The sequence below is a fragment of the Pteropus medius genome, unplaced genomic scaffold (assembly GCF_902729225.1).
Source record: "Pteropus medius unplaced genomic scaffold, Ma_sr-lr_union100, whole genome shotgun sequence".
Taxonomy (NCBI): Eukaryota; Metazoa; Chordata; class Mammalia; order Chiroptera; family Pteropodidae; genus Pteropus; species Pteropus medius.
In genome coordinates, this window is record NW_024342471.1 from 18367499 (window position 1) to 18389099 (window position 21601).

Sequence of the window (21601 nt, forward strand, 5' to 3'; positions counted from 1 at the left end):
TCAGGGTGACTGTACTCACCCTGCCCCGAGGAGCAGAGGGATCTGTGGGAACTAGGAGTTAAAGGTCATGCTTGTCATTTGCTGCAGTGGGCAGCCTCAGTCCCCAGCAAGCAGAAACTTCTCATCTCTGTCCTTTCTGTGTTTAGAAACTCATCGCATATGGGCACATCACTGGCAACGCCCTGGACAGTGGAGCTCCTGGGAAACGGCTGATTGACAGGATCGTTGAAACCATTTGCAATTGTTTTCAGGGCCCTCAGACTGATGAAGGAGTTCAGTTACAAATAATTAAGGTATTTCCGTTTGTTTGCCTGGTCTGGATTTTAAATTAGAAACTAGTCCCCTTTGAGAGTTTGGATGTCTGATTTACCATATGTTAGTTGTCTCAGGTGGTGCTGAGATGGAACAGAAGAATGTAAGCATCACTTAGATCTTTTGTAAAGTGTCAGAATTTATTAGCGTGGCCTAAGACAAGAAGAGTGGAACCAGGTGTGTTTTCAGAGTAACAGTTCCGCTAATAGCAATGTAAATTGCTTATGAATTAAATCAGCTTGAAGTCCTCTGGTCTTTCCCCTTGAAATTCTGGATTCCCAGTCTGCTGTTTCTCAGCTGGTTCCTATTGATACTCTTATCACCAACTTGCCCTTGTCCTCTTATCCCCCGACTCCATTTCCCTGTTCCATTTCTGCTGCCAGGAACGGTTTGGCATGGGGCTTGTGGGAGAACAGGATCAGGGTGGGTATAGCCAACATTTCTCATCTTAAGTACTGAACATGTTAGCTTTGTGAGGGATGGCTCTGTGTTAGCTGTACCTTTCCTAAAGTTCCCTTGAAAACCCACCAGGAACTGGGAAACTGACCCTACCATCGAAACATGTATATTTTATGGTTAATATAGAAGACATACACTCTTGAAAGGAGTGTATGTTTTTGGCTTTTTAAAAAGTAAGCTGTCTATGGCCATGCTGCTGAACAAGTCCTATCCTGTCTCATCTTGGAAGCTAAGCAGGGTCGGGTCTGGTTAGTACTTGGATGGGAGACCACCTAGGAAGACCAGGTGCTGTAGGCGTAAAAAATTTTAAAAATAAGGGATTGTAAGCTGACAAGGTCCTTGCAATCTGTGAGGTCAACCAAAGGTTGCCTCACCTAAAAAAAAAAAAAATAAGCTGATGGAAAGCTTAATTACTTCAAATAATTTGGATTTGATGGAGTTAATAATTGCTTTTAAACTTAGAGCAATAGTGAGTCATCTCTTGATACTAATCCAGTTTAGTTTGCAAAGCCACCTTCTTAAAATTTATCAAACCAAACCAAACAAAAACAAAGTCAAATCCTGTAGAAAAGTTTGGCTGTGCGAGGATAGGTGGGGAGGTGGGTGTTCATGAAGGTGAAGGTTTCGGATTTTTGTTTTAGGCTCTTCTGACTGCGGTGACGTCTCCACACATTGAAATTCACGAGGGCACTATCCTACAGACGGTTAGGACATGTTACAATATCTATTTGGCCAGCAAAAATCTCATCAATCAAACCACTGCCAAGGCTACCCTTACTCAGATGCTGAATGTCATTTTCATGCGCATGGAAAACCAAGTGGTGAGTGGTGGCAGTCATCAGCTGCTGGGGGCAGGAGGACATCGTCCCATGTTGTGACGATACCTGGTGTTGTGAAAATACCTCGGTACCTGGTGAAGATTCACTACCATTTTGAAGTTTATCCCTTCTTCCTATGAATTCTTTACACTGTTTTTGTTCTTGCTTATAGAACAGGGAGAGAATCTACCATGGCTTTTGAAATTTGCGTTCAAAATTTGCTTTCAATTTGTTGAAGAAATTTATTTCCTTTTCAGAATTTTATCCTTCTGTTTGGAAATTTTTTAAGCAAGAGGCTGGCATATTTTCTCTTCCTTATCAAAATTCTGGGACGATTTAGGTTGAATCCCTTTTTCGTTGCCTTCTAGTTACAGGAGGCCAAAGAATTGGAAAAACCAGTCCAGTCGAAACCCCAGTCCCCTGTGATCCAGGCTGCACTAGGGTCCCCAAAGTTCAATCGTCTGAAGCAGAGCCAGGCACAAAGCAAACCAACAACTCCGGAAAAGACAGATTTAACCAACGGCGAACATGCCGGGAGTGGTTCTGGAAAAGTGATCTCGGAGAACGGAGATGCACCTAGAGAAAGGGGCTCATCACTATCAGGTACACCCCGTGTGCTGTCCTTTTCTAGCTGCGAGAGGGAATCTATGTTGGGGACAGTAAAGGAGTGTGGTGACCTCTGTGGGAAACCTCTGACTGCAGCTCATCTATTTCTGGGCCTTCCACTTGACTCCCCCTTTGCTTTTCACAGCCAGCGAGGCATGATGGCCAGTGCCCCACGGTCAGCTCTGTAGTGTTCTCCAGGTAGTTCCTGGAATGAATCTAGTTACTGCTTCTTGATGTCAGCTTTAATGCAGTGGGTTCCATTTAGTGCACTTATCTCCTAGTGGTTAATTGTTTGGGTGGTTAGTCATTTACTGTCTGTCTTATCCTCCCAGAGGACGACAAGGACTTCATCTGTTATGTATCCACAGGATCCCCATGCCTTGCCCACTGCCTGGCAGTTAGTAGCTAGTCACAGACATCTGTGGGAGGAGGAAGATGGTGGGCAGGTGGGTGGACACAAACATGGACATACAGACCGATAGCTTTGTTTTCTTACTACATGACTGAGAATATTATTTGTTTTCGTTTGTTTTAAATGAAAGAGGTTTTTCGTACCTGACTATAGTCTTAAAGTAAATAAAATATGAGGCATGAAATCTTGGGTTGGGTTGTCATAAGATTGAATGTTTGCATCTCTCCATGGGCAATTTGTATGAACCAGATCCAAAATTCATAATTTTTTCGGGAATGTATCTTCCCAAGTGCTTTTCACTGTAGCTGGTGGTTCTGCATGAAATATCTGACCCATCTTTATAATCAATCTCATGTCGTCTTATGTCACATTAATGATTTCTGTTGGTAGTGTGTTCCCTATTGGAGTGCACAGATTTCTACACCTTTTGTCCCTTTAAGATTCCCCAGAGTGCTTGGCACATATGGAAACATACCAGTGTTGTTGCCGGAATGTCGTGCTGTACCATTTCACTTGTGAGGGGGACAAAAAAGTTGTCCCTAAGAATTGCATGTGTTTCAGGGTGAGCACAGAGTTGCTGTCTACTCAACCCTTCTGTTGTGTGTCTTAGGGAAGGTGCTCAGACACTCCTGGCCTACCCTCTATCTCTGTCGTCATCTTTGTCTTCTTAACCCTCAGGACAAGGACTAGGTTTTTACTGTAACCCTTATCAGGCTGTGCTCAGTCAATAAATATTAATATTTAAACACACTATAGTAAGCATAGCTGTGCAGACATAAGAGCAGGTCTCTTGAGCTTCATGGAAGTGCTTCTACTACAGCCCATTTCTACACAGCAGTCACAGTGATCTCTTTAAAGGATGAATTAGATCACGGCCCTCCCCTGCTTAACTCCTTTTGGTAATTTCCCATCCTAACCCACTCAGAGTGAAATCTATGCTGGCTCTGTCCTCATGGCTTCCGAGGCCATGTAAAGATTGTTTCATGGTAGTCACCATCACGTAGCTACCCCTAATTAGCCAGTCACTGTGCCAGGCACCGTGCTCACTAGCTGGCCCCTGCCCACCTCTTTATCCCCTTCCTCTTTCCTCTTTGTTTGCTGCATAATGCAGTGTTTCTGGTTTTTGAAAGTACCATGCTTACCTTTGGTACCTTTGTACTTCCTGTCCCTTCCCTACCCCGCTCCTTTATCTTCAAGTTTCTCAGTTCAAAAAGATCGCCCTTTCCCATCATCCTCTTTTCTTTTCTTCGCAGTGCTTATCTCTACCTGAAATTACAGAGTTACTGTTTACTTGTTCTGAGACCTAGGCTGCCCTCTTCACCACTATATTTCCAGCACCTGGGATGATGCCCAATACACATGGCAGACACTCAGTAAATACATTTTTTATTTTTTTTAATAAATGGGAAAAATCTTCATTTCTAGACTATAGTTTTGCAGTTCGTATGTTGCTTTGGATTTTGTTGCCAGTACTTGGTGTACTCCGTGAGGCTTCTCCCAAGAACATGGGAGTCAGATTGCACGTGAGAATCAGATAGCAAACATGCAAATAATAAATCAGAACAGAGGTACGCCATTACCCTTACAAAGACTGAATGGCTTCCAGTTCTCAAGATGTGGCTCTAAAGAAAGAACAATTCCTTCAGAAGAAGAGGTTGAGGAGCCTTGGAAGCCAAGCAGAAAGGACAGCCTGAGAGGGAGATGGCAGAGACAGGGCCCTGGACGGGAGTACCAGGCTGTCGAGGCGCAGTGAGAGGCCTGGCTCTGGCACCTCTGTGATAGAGACAACATATCCTGTAGTGGTCACCATCATAGAGTCATTGCTAACCAGCCAGTCACTGTGCCCGGCAGTCCCTGTACATTTTCCTTTGTAACTAACTAGGAGCCCTCCCCACAGTCTTCCTGAGATAATTTGCCTCTCAGTGGAGTTTGTGCAGATGGAGACAATTCACAGACCTGAGCATTTCTTTCCCCTTGGCAGTTTTTCATCCCAAATTGATACATTAAAAGTCAATTTGTCAGTCTTATCAACCTGTCCAAGAAGTGGATCAGATGACTCTTTGTAAATTCACAGAAATGAGATTTTTTGAGCATAAAACATGCTTATGTGAATTTTGGGGCACAGCTAACAGCCTTCCCCAGGGAATGTCGCCCCATTTGTCCATTCATACCACTCCTGATTGCCCAGCTCGAAAAAAACTTAATTGAGATATAGTTCACATACCATAAATTCACCCATTTATGTACAATTCTTTTTAGTATGTTCAGTGTTGTACAGTAATCACCATAGTTAATTTTGGAACATTTTCATCACACCCAAAAGAAATTATATACTTATTAGCAAATCACTTCCTTTTTTTTAGTTCATTTTTAAGATTCAGACTTTTTAACTCCCAACATATATAGCTAATATGTAGCTATCGTAGGTACACACTTACCTTTGCATTTACAAATTTCTTAGTTCACATTCTTTTCTTGCATCTCCTTCTTTAAGGGAAAAATAACTCTTTAAGTACTATAAAACAGAAAATTGGCCCTCCTTCGGCCAACATAGAGGTTCTTATCAGACAGCCTAGGTTCAGATCATGACTCTACCACTTAGTAGCTCTGTGACTTTGAAGAAATTCTTCAACCTCTCCGAGCCTCAGTTTCCTCATCCATGAAATGAGAATACAACTAGAACCTATCTTACAGGTTTGTGAGAATCAAATAAGAGCAGCGTCTGGCACTTAGAGCTGTGTGTTCGCTGTTACTATCTTTCAAATAAGTTTCAACTTAAAAATATGAGTTAGTTTGAAGAAAAATAACTATTTCAGATGGTACTCTGATGTGAAGGTGCTGGGAACAGGGCAATGGGTTACAGTTAGCCTGTTTTCCATATTAAATAAATAAATAGCTGTGGTGGGTTAAGTGCTCAGGGGAAATGAAAATACTTCGCGTTGATCTGTCTGTTGAACCTTGTGGACCAGGGACAGACTCATAAAAATAGTGGCTTCATTGAAAAATCTTCTTTAAGGAAGAATTTAAAGGATTATTTTGATTTTGTTTATTTAACGTGGTGGCCTTTTCAGTCAATGTGATGATGTTTTATATTTTATATATCAGTAATGTTTACTTCCAAAAGTCCAGTCAAAGGCTGTTGACTAGTTCTCCCAGAACTAGTTTTCTACAAAAACAAATGGTGCCAAAGCTCTTCCACTTAAACAGTGGACATTTGAGAGAACAATTCCATTTACAATTTAGTAAATCCTCCACTTTCACATTAGAAACCTCATGCTATGTTCTGGGTTTACAATGTGGGCAGCAGAGGCAGCAGAAGGCAGTCACTTATTAAGGTTCTGTGGTCCCTGAGGTGAAAACACAAGAGAAACCATAGCTGAATAACACTCATTTCCTGCCTCCAGTGGGGGTGGTGGAGAGGGCCCTGGGACTTAGAGCAACTGTGACTTGACTTAGGAAGGAAGAGTGTATAAGCCACAGGGGTTTTCGTGTTCCACAAAAGGAAACTTGAAATCATAGCAGATGCTGCCTGGGAGTTTCCAGATTTCATGGGATGTGTCTTCTGGTGGCAATTAGTTTTGGCCCTGAGAGTACTTATTTGTACCCTTTGCCTTGTGAAATGTGACTCTAAAGAACATTGACAAAACCTCCTCCTCCCCCTGCCTGTTTTCCTCCGGAAATGCCTACATGTATGTGTTTGTATTTGTGTTTGTGTATTTGGGTGTGTGTGTAGAGACTGATGACGGAGCCCAGGAGATGGTAAAGGAGATCTTAGAAGATGTGGTCACATCTGCCGTTAAAGGTAAGAACCAAGAACCCAGCCTTTCGTTCTAGCCCATTCCTCCAAAAAAGCCTTCAGCCCGATGTTTTGGTGGTGGAGCACCCCACCCCTAGTAAATCCACGGGAGCTGAGTCTGGCCATGTCTTTCATATGGAATTCAAAAGTTACTTGTTTTTAAAGATTGCTTTTATTCTGTTCTGGCTGGGTTCAAGCACAGTCTAGTGATGTTAGGGTTCAGTGCACGTGGAGACACAGAGGTACCACTTCCGTATACGTCCAGGTTTTTTCAGGAGTGGGCACGAGCCCTAGGTGGTGTCCATTGCTGCTGAATCATGGCTGGCCATTGACATGTCAGGACAGTCAGCAGGTATCAGATGCATTGGGAAGCTTGTTCATTTTGTTAGACTTTGTTTATAACGCTCTCAGTTTTATGGTGTGATTTCAGTGGAATTAAACTTGTATAGCTCAGAATGACTATCGGGTGATTTTTTGTTTTTGCCCAAAATCTCGGGTCAGTAGCTATCTGTTGAATACTCAGTTCCAATGCCAATAAACCATTAATGGGTCGAGAAATCAATAATTTAGCAGATTACAATCAGCATTTTTTAAATATAAGGGAATAGAATGAAAATAGAAACTGAGTGCATTGCATGTGGTAATGTTAAGCAGTTTCATGAAATGTGCCTTTCAGTTAAGTGCACACATGTAGTAGATCATGATTTTAAAAATGTATTTCTTATTGAAGTTCATTGTCAAAGAAATTTGACCCACTGCTCTAAACCTTATCCTTTTGTTAATTTAGGGTGCTATCAAGCTATATGCATAGATTTCATTATTTAACTCCTTTTAGAAATATCTTTAAAATGGAATAATTTTATTTCATACCCTTAAATTTTTTTCTAGAGCTAATACAAGAAGTCCTCACATAATGAACATTCATCTGTCTTGTTCACAGCTGTATCTTCCAGCCTCTGTCACAGAACTTGGCACATAATAGGCACTTGATAAATATTTGTTGAATGAATACGTACATACTTTGTAAAACCATTATTGAAGACCATGCTTATTTAGTTGTTTGGTGTCCCTTACATATGTAAAGATCCACGTGGTAGATTCCTCATAGGGTTCAGCTATTCTACTAATCATCAGATATGCTTTCTTTCATTTAATAACGAAATCTATTTAATTCTTTGTCTTTCCATTTTTCACATGGCTGCCTGGAAGCTCAGGTCTATTTTTTTTCCTGTGACTAAGGTTTTCTGTCATAATTGTCCAACCCTTTCATTTATATGGCTCTTCTTCTCTAACCCCTATATTAATAGTCCTTTTTTAAAAATCTGTACTTTTCTTGTTTAGCTGCCTATCTTTTTCAGAAGAGGGCAGGGGTAGGCGGGGCTCCTGTATTGCACAATTCTAGAGGCACCAGTGACATGGACAACAGTATGAACCAAGCCCCCTGGCAGTGAGGTTGTGGGTAACAGACACCTGTAAAGCCTAAGCACTACTGCCAAGCCTTTTCCAATATTATGTCAGCCATGTGTAGTGGCGCAGGGAAAGGGGAAAAATCCGTACCTGCAAGGTCATGTGAATAACTTCTTCCTTGTGTCAAGCTGCCTTTTAGTGTAACTACTAATGTGGGAATGACTTTTGCACTTGTGTTTTAAGAAGCGGCACAAAAGCACGGTCTGACGGAACCCGAGCGGGTCCTGGGCGAGCTGGAGTGCCAGGAGTGTAGTGCTCCACCGGCAGCTGACGAAAACCCACAGACCAATGGGATAGCAGACGACAGGCAGTCCTTGTCATCAGCGGATAATCTGGTATGTTGACGATCCTCTTATACAGACTCATTTTGATTTTTACCTTTTTAAAAGATGCAGAATTAAATCTATCAGAAGAAGTGAGTGAAAATCAGCAAGCCCTGTTCAGTCACAGTCCTGGCCTCATATTCTTCGTGTTAGTAGGTTTCATTCTTGGATCGTGCTAATGTTGGTTGTATGGAACATTGTTATCAAACCCTGTTTATTAAAATTTTTAAAACTTACATTTCCCATTCCTTTTTTTCTCTCTCAAAATAATATACATTCATTGTAGAAAAACAAGAAAATATAGAGAAGGAAGAAATAGAGAAGTGAAAGTCTTCCAATATCCCATAACACAGATAACCTTTGTTAACATTTTATTTTATATCCTTGTAAATTTTCCTCCTGCTCACATATTTTTTCCACTTAATTAGAATAACACAATATACATGCTATTTTATAACCTACGTTTTAAATAGTGTGTAATATTAACATTTCTTTCAAGCTCATAGGTATGTCCACCACATTATTTTCTAAATAGCTTTATTATTCTCTTGAAACTATTCTGTATAAATATTCAAAACAGTAATATAACGTTAACATCCCATGTGAACTCTCTGCACCTTTTCACAAATGTTTCTCAACCCTTCTGTTATCCCCACTTCAAGGAGACTTTTTAGATATTTCTTTTCCTTAATCACTCCCTGCCCTTCATGTAATTTTAAAGCTACTGATAAACTAGATATCCGTTTATGTACTTTATGTATATCTGTGTTTTATATATAAAAAGAAGATTTTTTTCTTACCCTCCCCCCCAAGAACCAACTTAGACCCTGTCTTAGTCTCTTCAGTTTGCTGTAACAGAATACGATAGACTGGGTGACTTATAAACAACGGAAATTTATTTCTCACACTCTGGAAGCTGGGAGGTCCAAGATCAGGGCACCAACAGTTTTGGTATCTGGTGAGGGTCTGCTTCCCGATTCATGGCCATCTTTTCTCTGTCCTCATGGCGGAAGGGGTGAGGGAGCTCTCAGGGCCCTCTGTTATGAGGGCACTCATCCCATTCATGAGGGCTCCACCCTCATGACCTAATCACCTCCCAGAGCCCCCACCTCCAAATACCATCACATTGGTGATTAGGTTTCAACATCTGAAATTGGGGAGGACACAATCCGTCTGTAGCAGCTCCCTTGTGGTTATGTTATTCTCGTTTAGAATGCACATAGGAATGTACTTCAATCCATATGAAGGACTCATCATTTACTAGGCTAACTTGTTTTGTTCACTCAGCACTTTTTCATAGACATCTTTCTACATCAGTATGTATAGATCTAACTAACCTTTTTAATGACCATGTAAAATTCAATCATATGGATTACTGTAATCTATTTAGCCACTAGGCTTTTAGGTTATTTCAGTTTTATCACAGGAAACAATAGTTCTATAATAAACATCCTTATAGATAAATCTTGTGCACATCCTTAATTCTTTCTTTAGGATAAATCCCTGCAAGTGGTATTGCTGGGTCAAGAGTTGGAAGCTTTAAGGCTTTTGATCCTTAACATCAAATTAGCCTGCTGGGAAGGTAATACTCAAATCTCTGCCCACCTGTAGGCTCTCAGTTCTCATTTTCCCATTCCTTCATTAAAACTGGGCAATAGCATTCATTCAGATCTTTGCTAGTCTGATGGGAGAAATATCCTGCCTTAATGATTAGTACTAAGGTTATTTAGGTTTATTTGTCATTTGCATTTTTTGGTGAATTCCTTACCTTTTTTTTGTTTTCCTTCTTTTTCATTTGGGAGGAGGGTTTCCATATTTCCTTAATGAATTATAAGAACTTTTTGTATGTTGAGAATATTAATCCTTGTCATATGTTATAAATATTTTTTGTCTTTAAATGTCTTATTTAAAGAAATTTAGTTTAAAACACTTATTTTTTTCCCACTTATCCTGCAATATTATTCTTCAAAATACCTTTTCACCCAAGCTAATATAAATAACTACCTATATTTGTTTTAATTTTTTAATTTGTTTTCATTTGTGGTTTGACGTTTGCTCATTTATCCTTTTAAACCACCCATACCCACTTTTTGAAGGACAAGGAGGTTCTAAAATTGCTTTAATGACTCCTCCATAGCTCTCATGTTACCATATTCTCCCTGTCCCACATCCCTCACTTCCCCATTGAATAAATAAAAGAATTTACATTTCCATGAGATAATTACATTCTTTATTCTTGAAAAGAGTTATCCTTTTATTTTGACCCTTTGTATTTTCTCATTTCTCTCTAATCTTAGGAATCGGACGCACAGGGACATCAGGTGGCCACTAGGTTCTCTCACATTCTGCAGAAGGATGCCTTCCTTGTGTTTCGCTCCCTTTGCAAGCTGTCCATGAAACCCCTTGGTGAAGGCCCCCCAGATCCAAAGTAAGCAGACAGCAGTTCTTGGCGGACCATAACCCAGGTGATCCGGGAGGGCCTTAGGGCTCCAGGAAACCTCAAGGCCTTGACCCCTGCTTAGTGCGCGTGCAGCAATTTACTCAGGATGCTTTTACAACTTTCAAACAAGTACTTTTTGCCTGTTTTTCTTTTGGGAGGAAGGTTTCCATACTTCCTTAATGACTTATTGTATTATTTCCATACTTCCTTAATGACTTATTGACTTATAAGAACTTATTGTATGCCAAGGATATTAATCCTTTCATAATGAATTGTCTCTGTCCCCACTAAACCAAGATTTTGCCCAGTTTTGCTTTCCTTGGTTTATATGCTGAAAATAATCATCACATGGAACATGCACCCTCAACTACTGATGGGGGCAGGAGCAGGATGTGAGCAAAGCTCAGTTTTCTGTCCTGGTTGGAAACCTCTGCTTCATGGATACAGAGTTAAGCCCAGATTCAACCCGGAGAAGCCAAACCTTTCTTCGTAGCGAATGAACTGTGGTAAAGACGTCAGTGCCATGGAGCCAAAGCAGGAGCTTTGGAGCCAGAGCGACCTGCATTCAGCCTGGCTCCTCTACTTGAGATCAGCTCCGTGGCTGTATGAATTACCGAACCTCATCTGAAAAGTGAAACTATGGAGAATCACCTTATAGGACCCATTAAATAAAATAACATAGTGACGTCCCGAGTCCAGGGCCTTGCACTTTATAAGAGTTTTATAAGTCACTATTATTACCATCATTATTATCATTAGTCCTTAATAACAATGCACAACTCAAGTCTTCTGTTGAGAATACGATAACCATTAGGGAAATGGTTTATGAAAATTTGCCATTTCTTACCATCCCTGTGGGCAGGGTTGGGGGCATAAGGCCAGTGGGTAAAGAGCACCATCTTCACTGTCTGTGAAGGCAGCATAGGTCAGATGTCTTAGTCTCCATGAATGCTGTGAAGCAATTGTTCTGTCACGTTAGTTGCAGAACCAGCTCTCCAGAGTCACTTGACACTTACTTTGCGCCTACTGTATTCTCTACTTTATGGCAGGGAGAGACAAAAAGAGAAAGAGCTGGCAGCTCTTGCTGTCACAGGATCTGCAGGTTCTAAGAGGACCCACCTTGTGCCATCTGTCTTCGTGCTCTTGACTTTTGGGTGCTGTTGCTAATTCTTAACTCATTGGCTTCTCAGAAAATTCTCACTGGTAGAAGAGTGAGGCCTTCTCAAGAAGCATGCTTTTTAAATTCTGTCTTTAGCCCATCGTCACTTTTTGTTTTCTTTGCCAGGTCCCACGAGCTGCGCTCCAAAGTGGTCTCCCTACAGCTGCTCCTGTCCGTGTTGCAGAATGCTGGCCCAGTCTTTAGGACGCACGAGATGTTCATCAACGCAATCAAGCAATATCTCTGCGTGGCGTTGTCTAAAAACGGCGTCTCTTCAGTGCCTGATGTCTTTGAGCTCTCTTTGGCCATTTTTCTTACTCTCCTTTCAAATTTTAAAATGCACTTGAAAATGCAGATAGAGGTACGGACTCTGAATTGATTTCTTTTTTATTTTATGACGTTTACACCAGATGAAGTAACTGCTGGTGGCATAGCCACTAGGAATTGCAGTTACACAATCTGTTGGCTTCCACTCCAGAGAACTTTTTGAATGAGTGAGAGAATATCTTCTCATAAAATGTCACTGCCTCAAAATCTTGCATGCCTTTTATTTGAACTAGAGGTTTAAATCACATGATCCATATGCTGGGCTCAGCCCCCTAGACATATTTGTTTAGTCTATAAATTGTTTGAAATACCTTGAATAATTGCCAAGTTGAAAAATCAGATTCTACATGAAAACTCAGATTTCTGGTTTCTCTCTAAAATCACAACACTGGTCCTACGTTTCCACATGGCAGCTCTTGGCAGTTAACTCAGGAGCAGCTGCTCCCTCTAACAGGGCCCATGTTCTCTAGTTCACTGTGGCCCTACCCTCCCAGCTGTTCCCACATAGCCAGGCTTCCGATGTGATTCAACAGCGCATGCCCACCACTCTTCCTCCTACTTAGGCTCCTTCATTGTAGGATCTGCCTGTCCTCTAAAGGCTTTGGAGTTTTTGAGCCCAATTTAAACTATTAATTGGTGTCCTCCTTTGTCTTCATTTCATATAGGTCTTTTTCAAAGAGATTTTCCTGAACATTTTAGAAACATCTACGAGTTCTTTCGAGCACAGGTGGATGGTCATTCAGACTCTGACAAGGATCTGTGCAGGTATTTTCTTTTACCCTGAGGGTGCGCATCCCTTGACTTGCCCAGAAACATCCTTGATGCTTTTATTTTCCAAATTCCAGATGGAGACCTTTAACTCCTCCTTTTAGAGTTTTAATGAAGTGCTGGGAAAATCATTACCTTATGGCCTAACACTAACCTAACGACTAGTCTTGCCCGCCTGTCCTCCTTTAGAGGATGACCAATGCTGTCTGGTTTGCTCTGGACGTCTGGGTGTTAGCACTGAAAGTTCTGCATCCTGGGAAATGCCCAGATTCTGGAAAACTGGGACACTTGGTCACCCTACCTATAAGCCGAATGTGCTTTGTTACTCACAGTGTCTGAGGTTTTGGTGCTGCCAACCCTTGATTGGGTGCTGAGGTAAACCTGGATTTACCTTATACCATGCAATCATGTGTCTATAGAGAGCATCCCACTTGTCTGTCTTCAAATGTAATTCCATAAGAGTTACATAACTTTAAGAGGTGGATCGAGCAATATTTACTCCTTTTTTGATGAGGAAAGTGAACTTGGAGAGGAGAATGAGCTGCCTCAGGTGTCAGTGAGTGGCAAGACCTAAAAGAGGGCCTTCCAACTTCCTCGGCCCTCCGACATGTGTTCCTAGGTGAGGTGTGACCACCCGAGTCAGTAGTTCACTGGGACAATTGTTGACAAAGGAATCTCGTTTAAGAAGAAGATATAACTGCTCTATGTGTTCATTCAAAATTTCTAATATCTATATGTTGTTTTCCAAGATGCCCAGTGTGTTGTAGATATTTATGTCAACTACGACTGTGATTTAAATGCTGCTAATATTTTTGAGCGCCTCGTAAACGATTTATCCAAAATCGCTCAGGGAAGAAGTGGACATGAGCTGGGAATGACACCTCTGCAGGTAAAAACACTAAGAACACTCATTTATATTTAAAATCATTCATTTCAATAAACATTTTCAAGCGCCACCATGTGCCAGGCACTGTCCTTGGTGCTGGGGATACAGCAGTGAACAAAACACAAACAAATGCCTGTACATGCACACAGTTGTTGCTGGCACGACACTTCTAAGCAGACAATGAAAAAGTAAGCTAGATGCTAAAGAGGGCATGCTGGAGGTGGTGGTGGTGTCATTTTTAATGGTGTCATTAGAGCAGTCTCCCTGAGAAGGTGATATTTGTGCTGAGGCCTGTAAGGAGTAAGTTCACACTCAGTCACCTTGTCAGATATCATGTTAAAACAGGATCTCAGGCTCTGGAAAAGTCGGAGAAGGTTGCCTCTTATTAGATTGCCTACAAAGAATAGGATTCTTTACCTGACGTCTTTTAATGAACTGGTTGGAAGGTTTGTGAGCTGCCTGAATTGTGTGTAGAATTTTGGTGTATGGGCATTTTTTCTAGAAGAAAATTCATACTGTCATTAGATTTAGGGAGAGATTGTGCCACCTTAGATGCTGTTTTGAGCCTAAATTAGTTACGTTTTTTAGATTGTCTGCAATTCACATTCAATTTTTTAATTTAAGAAATGCTACTTTAAAAAATGTCAGGATTTTTATCGTAGAGCGAGCCTTAAAATGGAGTGCATTTGTGGGTGTTTGGAGATAAGAATGTGTCCAGAATCATTAATTTGCTGGATAATATGATTCTCTTATTTTTTTTTTGGGTGGGGGTGGGTGTGTGACGGTTAAGACCCTATTGGTTAAAAAAGAGAGAGGGAAGGTGTTTTAAGTGTTTTTTCAAATTATACAAGCAATGAATGAGAACTTTTTAAAAAAATCCAGATAACACTATTCATTCTAGGAAAGCGAACATCCCATAGTTTTGCAGCTAGAGAGTTTGCAATGAACATCTTTAGAGATTTTCTGGTTTTTGCAATGGGCCCTTAATACTTGTCTCAGTGCTTAATTTTCCTTGGGTTTTACTTAATAGCACTGGATGTCAGTGATTACCTCACATCCTCATGGGATTCCATAAGAGCCCTGTAGGTGTCTGCACTCAGTTCATCTGTTAAGTCTCTGTGCTGGGCCACTTCTGTCCTTCAGGAGCTCAGCTTGAGGAAGAAAGGCCTGGAGTGCCTCGTGTCCATTCTCAAGTGCATGGTGGAGTGGAGCAAGGACCTCTATGTGAATCCCAACCACCAGACCAGCCTCGGTGAGAGAACGTTGCTGCTACTGCCACCTCCATTCACAGTAGGCTACTTACGGCTGTTGGGAAAGTTGGCTTTATATAGATGTCTTGGAATTAGCAGGACACTAGTGTTTTACAGGGTCTGCTTTTTAATTCATCTGGAATTATGGGAGGGAATAGTATGAGTTGTGCTCTAACTTCATTTTCCAAATGGAGAGCCAGTTGTTCCAACATTTTTTTAGCAGTCTCTCCTTCCCTCACTGATTCGAAGCACCACCTTGATGATATACCGAAGTCCCCTGTGTGCATGTCTGTTTCTGAATTTTTTATTCTGTTCTATTGATTTGTCTGTTCTTGCACCAGATAAGAGTCTTGACTGTTTTTGCACTTTTACACTTTTATGTGAATTTTAGAATTAGCTTATCAAGTTCAACAAAAAAGTAAATTTTTAGGTAAGGTTTTGTGCTTCTCATCCTTACAATACAAACTTTATTGTTCTAGGTCTAGGATAGGGAATTGCAGAGCCACACCTGAGCTTGGCCGTGTCTGTGTTCCACTTGCTGATTTGGTTTCCTTTGCTTTTATGTTATTGCAGGTCAGGAGAGGCCAACAGATCAGGAAATGGGGGATGGGAAAGGCCTTGACATGATGAGACGGAGCAGCGTGACGTCCATGGAGTCCACAGTGTCCTCGGGGACCCAGACAGCTATCCAGGATGATCCAGAGCAGTTTGAGGTCATCAAGCAGCAAAAGGAGATCATTGAACATGGCATTGAGCTGTGAGTGTGGCTGCTACTCTAGCTGAATCTCTTGGGGCCTCTGACAGAGCCACATCTTCTCTGGGAACCTGGGACTGACTCCTCAAGGAGAAATGCCTATTACAAAAGGCCAGTGCTGGCACTTGCAGCTAAGCCTGATTGAGTGAGTTGTGTGTGTGAGAGCGAGAGAAATTTAATAGCTTTGTGTGGTTGGTGCATGGTCTCTTTTTTTTTTTCCTAATGAAAACAATTTAGAAAATGCAGAAAAGTATAAAATGAGAATGTTAAAGTTGCTCATAAAATTACTATCTAGAAGAAATTACCATTGGTAACATTTTTTTCCAGCTATATATTGTAAAACTTTTCAACATAAAGAGAAATTGACATTTGCTGTGTTATCTATGTATGTTTTTTCTGAACCTTTTGAAAGTAATTTGTAGCCATCACAAAACTTCAGCCTTACATCTCTGAAAAATAATGACATTCTCCCATATAACTATATCATTACCCTTATAATCATTGGTAAATTTTAATGTTTTCTTTCTAGTCTTTTACACACAAAAATGCACACACAATCTAATAGTCTGTCTAACTTTTGAATAATTGAAATATTGATCTCTTTATTTCCACTCTCACCATCCCTGCATTCCTCCAGTCTGTTCTCCCCACAACAGCTAAAGTAACCTTTTGAAAACAAATCAGGTCTTATCACTCCTCTGCCTAAAATCATTCCTGGTTTCCCATTTTCTCATCACAGCCTGATGCAGCCTCTGGCTGCCCCCTTGTTAACCTCATCTCCTGCCAATACCCTTAGTCACATGATGCATTTCAGTCCTTTGGACACTTCAAGCTGTTTTTGCTATCGTGCCCTCTGACTAGAATACTCTTGGGTCTTTTTCATCCTTCAGGCCTGGCAAAAGATATCTTCCTCAGAAGATTTCTGTAACCACACTACCTGGGCAAGTCCCAAGTTATTCTCTCTTTTTTGCACCCTGTTTATGTCCTTCCTTCACAGCCTTTGCCACAGTTCATGCTTATATATGAACGTCATTCTCCAGTGCATTGCCTGCTAAATAACAAGTTGAATTTACAATAGTTAAAAGTTTGCCTGCCTTTAACAGGAAATACAAAATAACAGGCTAGGGCTGTTAGAGTGGCTTTTATGGACATCAGCAATCCAGGCTACTTATATCTTTCTGCTTCATCGTCCCTAACGCAATTTTCATCTTCATTGTTGCCTTCTGGTTTAAGATGACTGCTGGAGCACCAGCTATCACCATATATTCTTGGAAAGAAGGGGGAAAGGGCAAGAAGAGTATACTTCCCAGCCAAGTCAGCTGTAAGGATCTTTTCTAGATGTACCCACACTACTTCTGCTCATATTCTTACTGGCCAGAACTTTATCACATGGCTGTGCTTTGTTTAAGGGAAGCAGGGAAATGTAGTTTTTATTCCAGGTAGTTGTATGCCCAGCTAAACATCTAGGGTTTTATTAGTGTTGGAGAAGGGGAGAGTGTATATTGGGTGACAACCAGCAGACTTTGCCATGGCTAGGTCAGAAATAGAAGGTGGAATTCAGAAAAGCCACACAGAGGACCTTCCTAGCTGATATATGATGACTTGTTTATGCTGTTATTGTAACTTGCCTCAAATGCTAGCTATTTCTATCCTATCAATTTTGAAATGAGCGACCCATGTGCCACCTTTTCTTGAAACAGGTTCAACAAGAAACCCAAGAGAGGGATACAGTTTCTCCAGGAGCAGGGCATGCTGGGAACATCAGTTGAAGAGATTGCCCAATTCCTGCACCAGGAGGAGCGTCTCGATTCTGTAAGACTGGAGGTTGGGCACCTGCTTGTGGGTTCTGTCAGGCGATTCTGAGACCTGACCACCTTTTATTCTAGAGATCGTCTGACCCTGAATGCAGTGACTATTGTTCACACCTCTGCCTACAATTGTCCTACTCATCCCTTTGGCCAGAGTTCCAAAAAACTTTTTGAAGGGAAAAATGTAGCCTCCTGACAGGTTGTGTGTTTGACAGGATGGTAACAGAGCTGGAAGTGTGCCTCAACTGCCAGAAACTCTTCTTCTGGCTGCCCGTCTGCCAATAACCTCCGTCCTGGGTATGCCCCAGCACGCTTCCATTTTTAAGTCTCTCGTGCCAGGCGCAGGGAGCCACCTAGCTTTTCTAGCAGTTTGGCCTGTTCTTGGTGTTTAGAGCAAAGGCATTCTGCCTTCCCCCTTTGACTGAAGCGTGCTTCGCTGCGCATTCATATTTGGCAATTTGTAGATGTGAGTGCATACGTATGTTTCAGACCCAAGTAGGTGATTTTCTGGGAGATAGCACGAGGTTCAACAAGGAGGTGATGTATGCCTACGTGGACCAGCTTGACTTCTGTGAGAAGGAGTTTGTCTCAGCCCTGCGGACATTTCTAGAAGGTTTCCGCCTACCTGGGGAAGCCCAGAAGATTGATCGGTTAATGGAGAAGTTTGCTGCAAGATACATAGAGTGCAACCAGGGGTGAGCATTGTGTCAGTACCGTCCACATCACCCTTTGGCCCACGTTAGAACACTAACCTTAGTTTGGGTGGGGGATGAATTTAATCTTTCTAAATCTGTGCCAAGCAACTCAAGTTTCTGTTCATTATGTGCCAGGCTAAGGGATTATCTCATATAAGACCTCAAAGCAACTGTTTGTGTCCCCTTTCTACAAACAATGAGATTGAGGACCTAAGAGGCTAAGGAACTTGCCCAAGATCCCAGCTAGAGCCCACACTATTAATGATGAAAAGAGTAGTTTTGTGGAATTAGAAGAGGCAGTTGGGCACCTCTTTCCTGATTTAATATGTGGGTAGATCGCTAGGATTTTCATTTTCTTTAATTACATACTGATGAGCAGGTTACAAAAATGGCTGTGTAACTATAAAACCCACCCAAGAACATGATTCCGCCTTGGGGCCTTTTTTGATAGGTAGTTCATATTTTTGTAGTAAGTAGAAATTGAAAAGAGACTTTTATTAAACACCTCCTGTGTGTCAGCTGTGCCATGAGTTGTACATGCATTTTATTTAATTAATGGTAAGCCTGGGAATAGTATCCCTGTTTTATAGATGAGGAAACAGACTTAAGGAGAATGAGCAATGTGTCCAGAATTAATCAGCTAGTAAGTAGCAGAGCCAGGATTAAATATGAGTTTGTCTAACGCAGAAGCTCATGCTCTTTCCACTGAACATAACGTATCACTATACCATGAACATGATGTGGAATTGTTCAGTAGAAATATTTTGATAACAGTTTTGCCTCTCAAGTCAGCTTGGTTTTCATATAAATTGGTCCCAATCCTCCATGTGCACGGCAGGCTGTCCCCGTGAGATGGCATGGTCAGTAAAGGCAGCATCTGGTCATTGTAACCAAATAGATTTCTAGAATTTGCTGTGAAGACATCATAACATACAGGCATACCTCATTTATTGCACTTGGCAGATAATGTGTTTTTTATAAATTAAAGGTTTGTGGCAACCGTGTGACGAGCAAGTCTGTCAGCACCATTTTTGCAATAGCACTTGCTCACTTTGAGTCTCTGTCACATTTTGGTAATCTAGAATATTTCACACTTTTACATTATTGTATTTGTTATCGTGATCTGTGATCAGTGATCTTAGATATTACTATTATAATTGTTTTGGGGTGCCGCTAACCACACTCATAGAAGACAGCATAACTTAATAAATGTGTGTGTTCTGACTGCTCCAACTGACGGTTCCCCCATCCCTCTTCCTCTCCTTGGGCCTCCCGATTCCCTGAGACGCAACAATATTGCAGTTAGTCCAATTCATAACCCTATACAATAGCCTCTAAGTGTCCAAGTGAAAAGGAGAGCCATACATCTCTCTGTAAATCAAAAGCTAGAAATGATTAAGCTTAGTGAGGAAGGCATGCCGAAAGCCAAGATAGACCAAAAGCTAGGCTTCTTTGCCAGACAGCTAAGAAATTGCCACAGCCACACCAGCCATCAGCAGCCACCTGATCAGTAGCTACCCTGATCAGTAGCCATCATCAAGGCAAGACTTTCCACTCTCCACCAGCAAAAAGATTGCGACTTGTTGAAGGCGCAGACAATGGTTAGCACTTTTTAGCAATGAAATATTTTTAATTAAAGCATATACATTTTTTATGATTACATACTTTATGATAGACTACAGTATAGTGTAAACATAACTTTCATATGCACTCAGAAACCATACATACTTTATGATAGACTACAGTATAGTGTAAACATAACTTTCATATGCACTCAGAAACCAGAAAACTTAGGTGGCTTTATTGCGATGTTTGCTTTATTTGGGTAGTCTGGAACTTGAACGTACGTGCAGCAGCTCCGAGGTCTGCCTAGCTCTCCTGTGGAGACCTTGGTCTGTTTCCCTTAATCAGTAAACATTTGACTCAATTAAATTTCACATTAGAATGCAGAGCTTTCATGTGTTCTTCCGAATTTCTCCCTTTCCTATTAGGGGCTCTTTCGACAGACAAGTTTTTCTAGCTTTAGCCTCACATATGATGCTGTGCATCTACAGGGTTTTGTCTTTATTTTCTTGCCTAGGACAAAGAAAGGCAGTCTCCACTAGCATATTGTTTGTAACACATAAATATTTCCTTTGCGTTAGTACTGTAAATATTACAGTGGATAATGTAAGCCGTAAATAACCAATAACTGGACAGCAGTTTTAGTCATCTTTTTACGCAGTGCCTAGCACAGAGATGCTCTCAGGAACAGAACCAGAGTGAGGCAAACGAGGCACTAAGGGTGCAGACTGTAAAGGGCCTCACTCTGGGGTCATGCACTGCAGGGTCGACACCGGAAATGAGGGTGCCTCACTTGCTTCACCCTAGTCTCTGGCCCTGGAGGCTACTTGGAGATCTTCTCTAAAAACTGACTTGAAACTGCTTTATTAAAAGAAGTCTAAAGCTGACCCATATTCTTAATAAGCTTTCTCTACACTCTGGGTCATTAATTATTAGTCAGTGATGAAGAAAACTTGAAAACTCTTGACTAGCTTGGCGTCCCATGGGGCAGTCAGCCTGCTTTCAGCAAAACATGTGTCTCCATTAGCACTGGCCGTCCAGCTACATCTCCGTGCACATTCTGACATCTGGACTCTTTTCTTCCAGGCAAACTCTGTTCGCTAGTGCCGACACTGCGTACGTCTTAGCATATTCAATTATTATGCTAACTACAGACTTGCACAGCCCTCAGGTAAGATATTTTAATGATTTATATATTGTAGCTAAATAAGCAGCTTTATTTGGGCCATTGGATGTTTTCTAAATGGTTTTTTAAATTTTTTTAAATTTCAGGTAAAAAATAAAATGACAAAAGAACAGTATATTAAAATGAATCGGGGCATCAATGACAGTAAAGATCTACCAGAGGAATATCTCTCAAGCATCTATGAAGAGATAGAAGGCAAGAAAATTGCAATGAAAGAAACAAAAGAACATACGATTGCAACCAAATCTACTAAGCAGAGTAAGGTCTAAAGGCAAATTATTTCTGTTCATTACAATTTTCAAGTGTATCAGAATGCATGATTGAGCTCCTTGATGATTAATTTGCACATTTAGATACCTGAATGAGAAATATAATTAATTATTATGATATTGGCTCTCTTATATCACCAATCGTCTTGCTAGATTTGTGATTAGTTACAAGAGGGAATTTAAAATAATCTGATAGCTAAATTACTCCCCAAAAATGTTCTTTAAATCTTTGCTTTTATATCAGTGGTTATTGTGCCGACTTTGATTCGAATTCCGTTAATCCAGGTGCCTCTGAAGCTGTCA

General features: G+C 41.1%; 1 protein-coding gene across 2 annotated transcripts in view; it reads left to right on the top strand.

Moving 5' to 3' along the window:
• Positions 1-21601, top strand: part of ARFGEF2 (ARF guanine nucleotide exchange factor 2) — an 82137-nt gene that overhangs the window by 22810 nt on the left and 37726 nt on the right. Inside the window, exons 4-18 of one of the 2 annotated variants that reach the window (XM_039864545.1) lie at positions 147-293; positions 1413-1592; positions 1958-2192; positions 6341-6409; positions 8054-8205; positions 10491-10621; positions 11919-12153; positions 12785-12884; positions 13637-13776; positions 14917-15025; positions 15597-15780; positions 17478-17589; positions 18075-18280; positions 20930-21014; positions 21116-21287. In XM_039864545.1, coding sequence (XP_039720479.1) covers positions 147-293; positions 1413-1592; positions 1958-2192; positions 6341-6409; positions 8054-8205; positions 10491-10621; positions 11919-12153; positions 12785-12884; positions 13637-13776; positions 14917-15025; positions 15597-15780; positions 17478-17589; positions 18075-18280; positions 20930-21014; positions 21116-21287 — 2257 coding nt within the window. Of the gene's footprint in view, positions 1-146; positions 294-1412; positions 1593-1957; positions 2193-6328; positions 6410-8053; positions 8206-10490; positions 10622-11918; positions 12154-12784; positions 12885-13636; positions 13777-14916; positions 15026-15596; positions 15781-17477; positions 17590-18074; positions 18281-20929; positions 21015-21115; positions 21288-21601 lie in introns of both variants that reach the window. The other variant, XM_039864546.1, reaches the window with a different exon arrangement.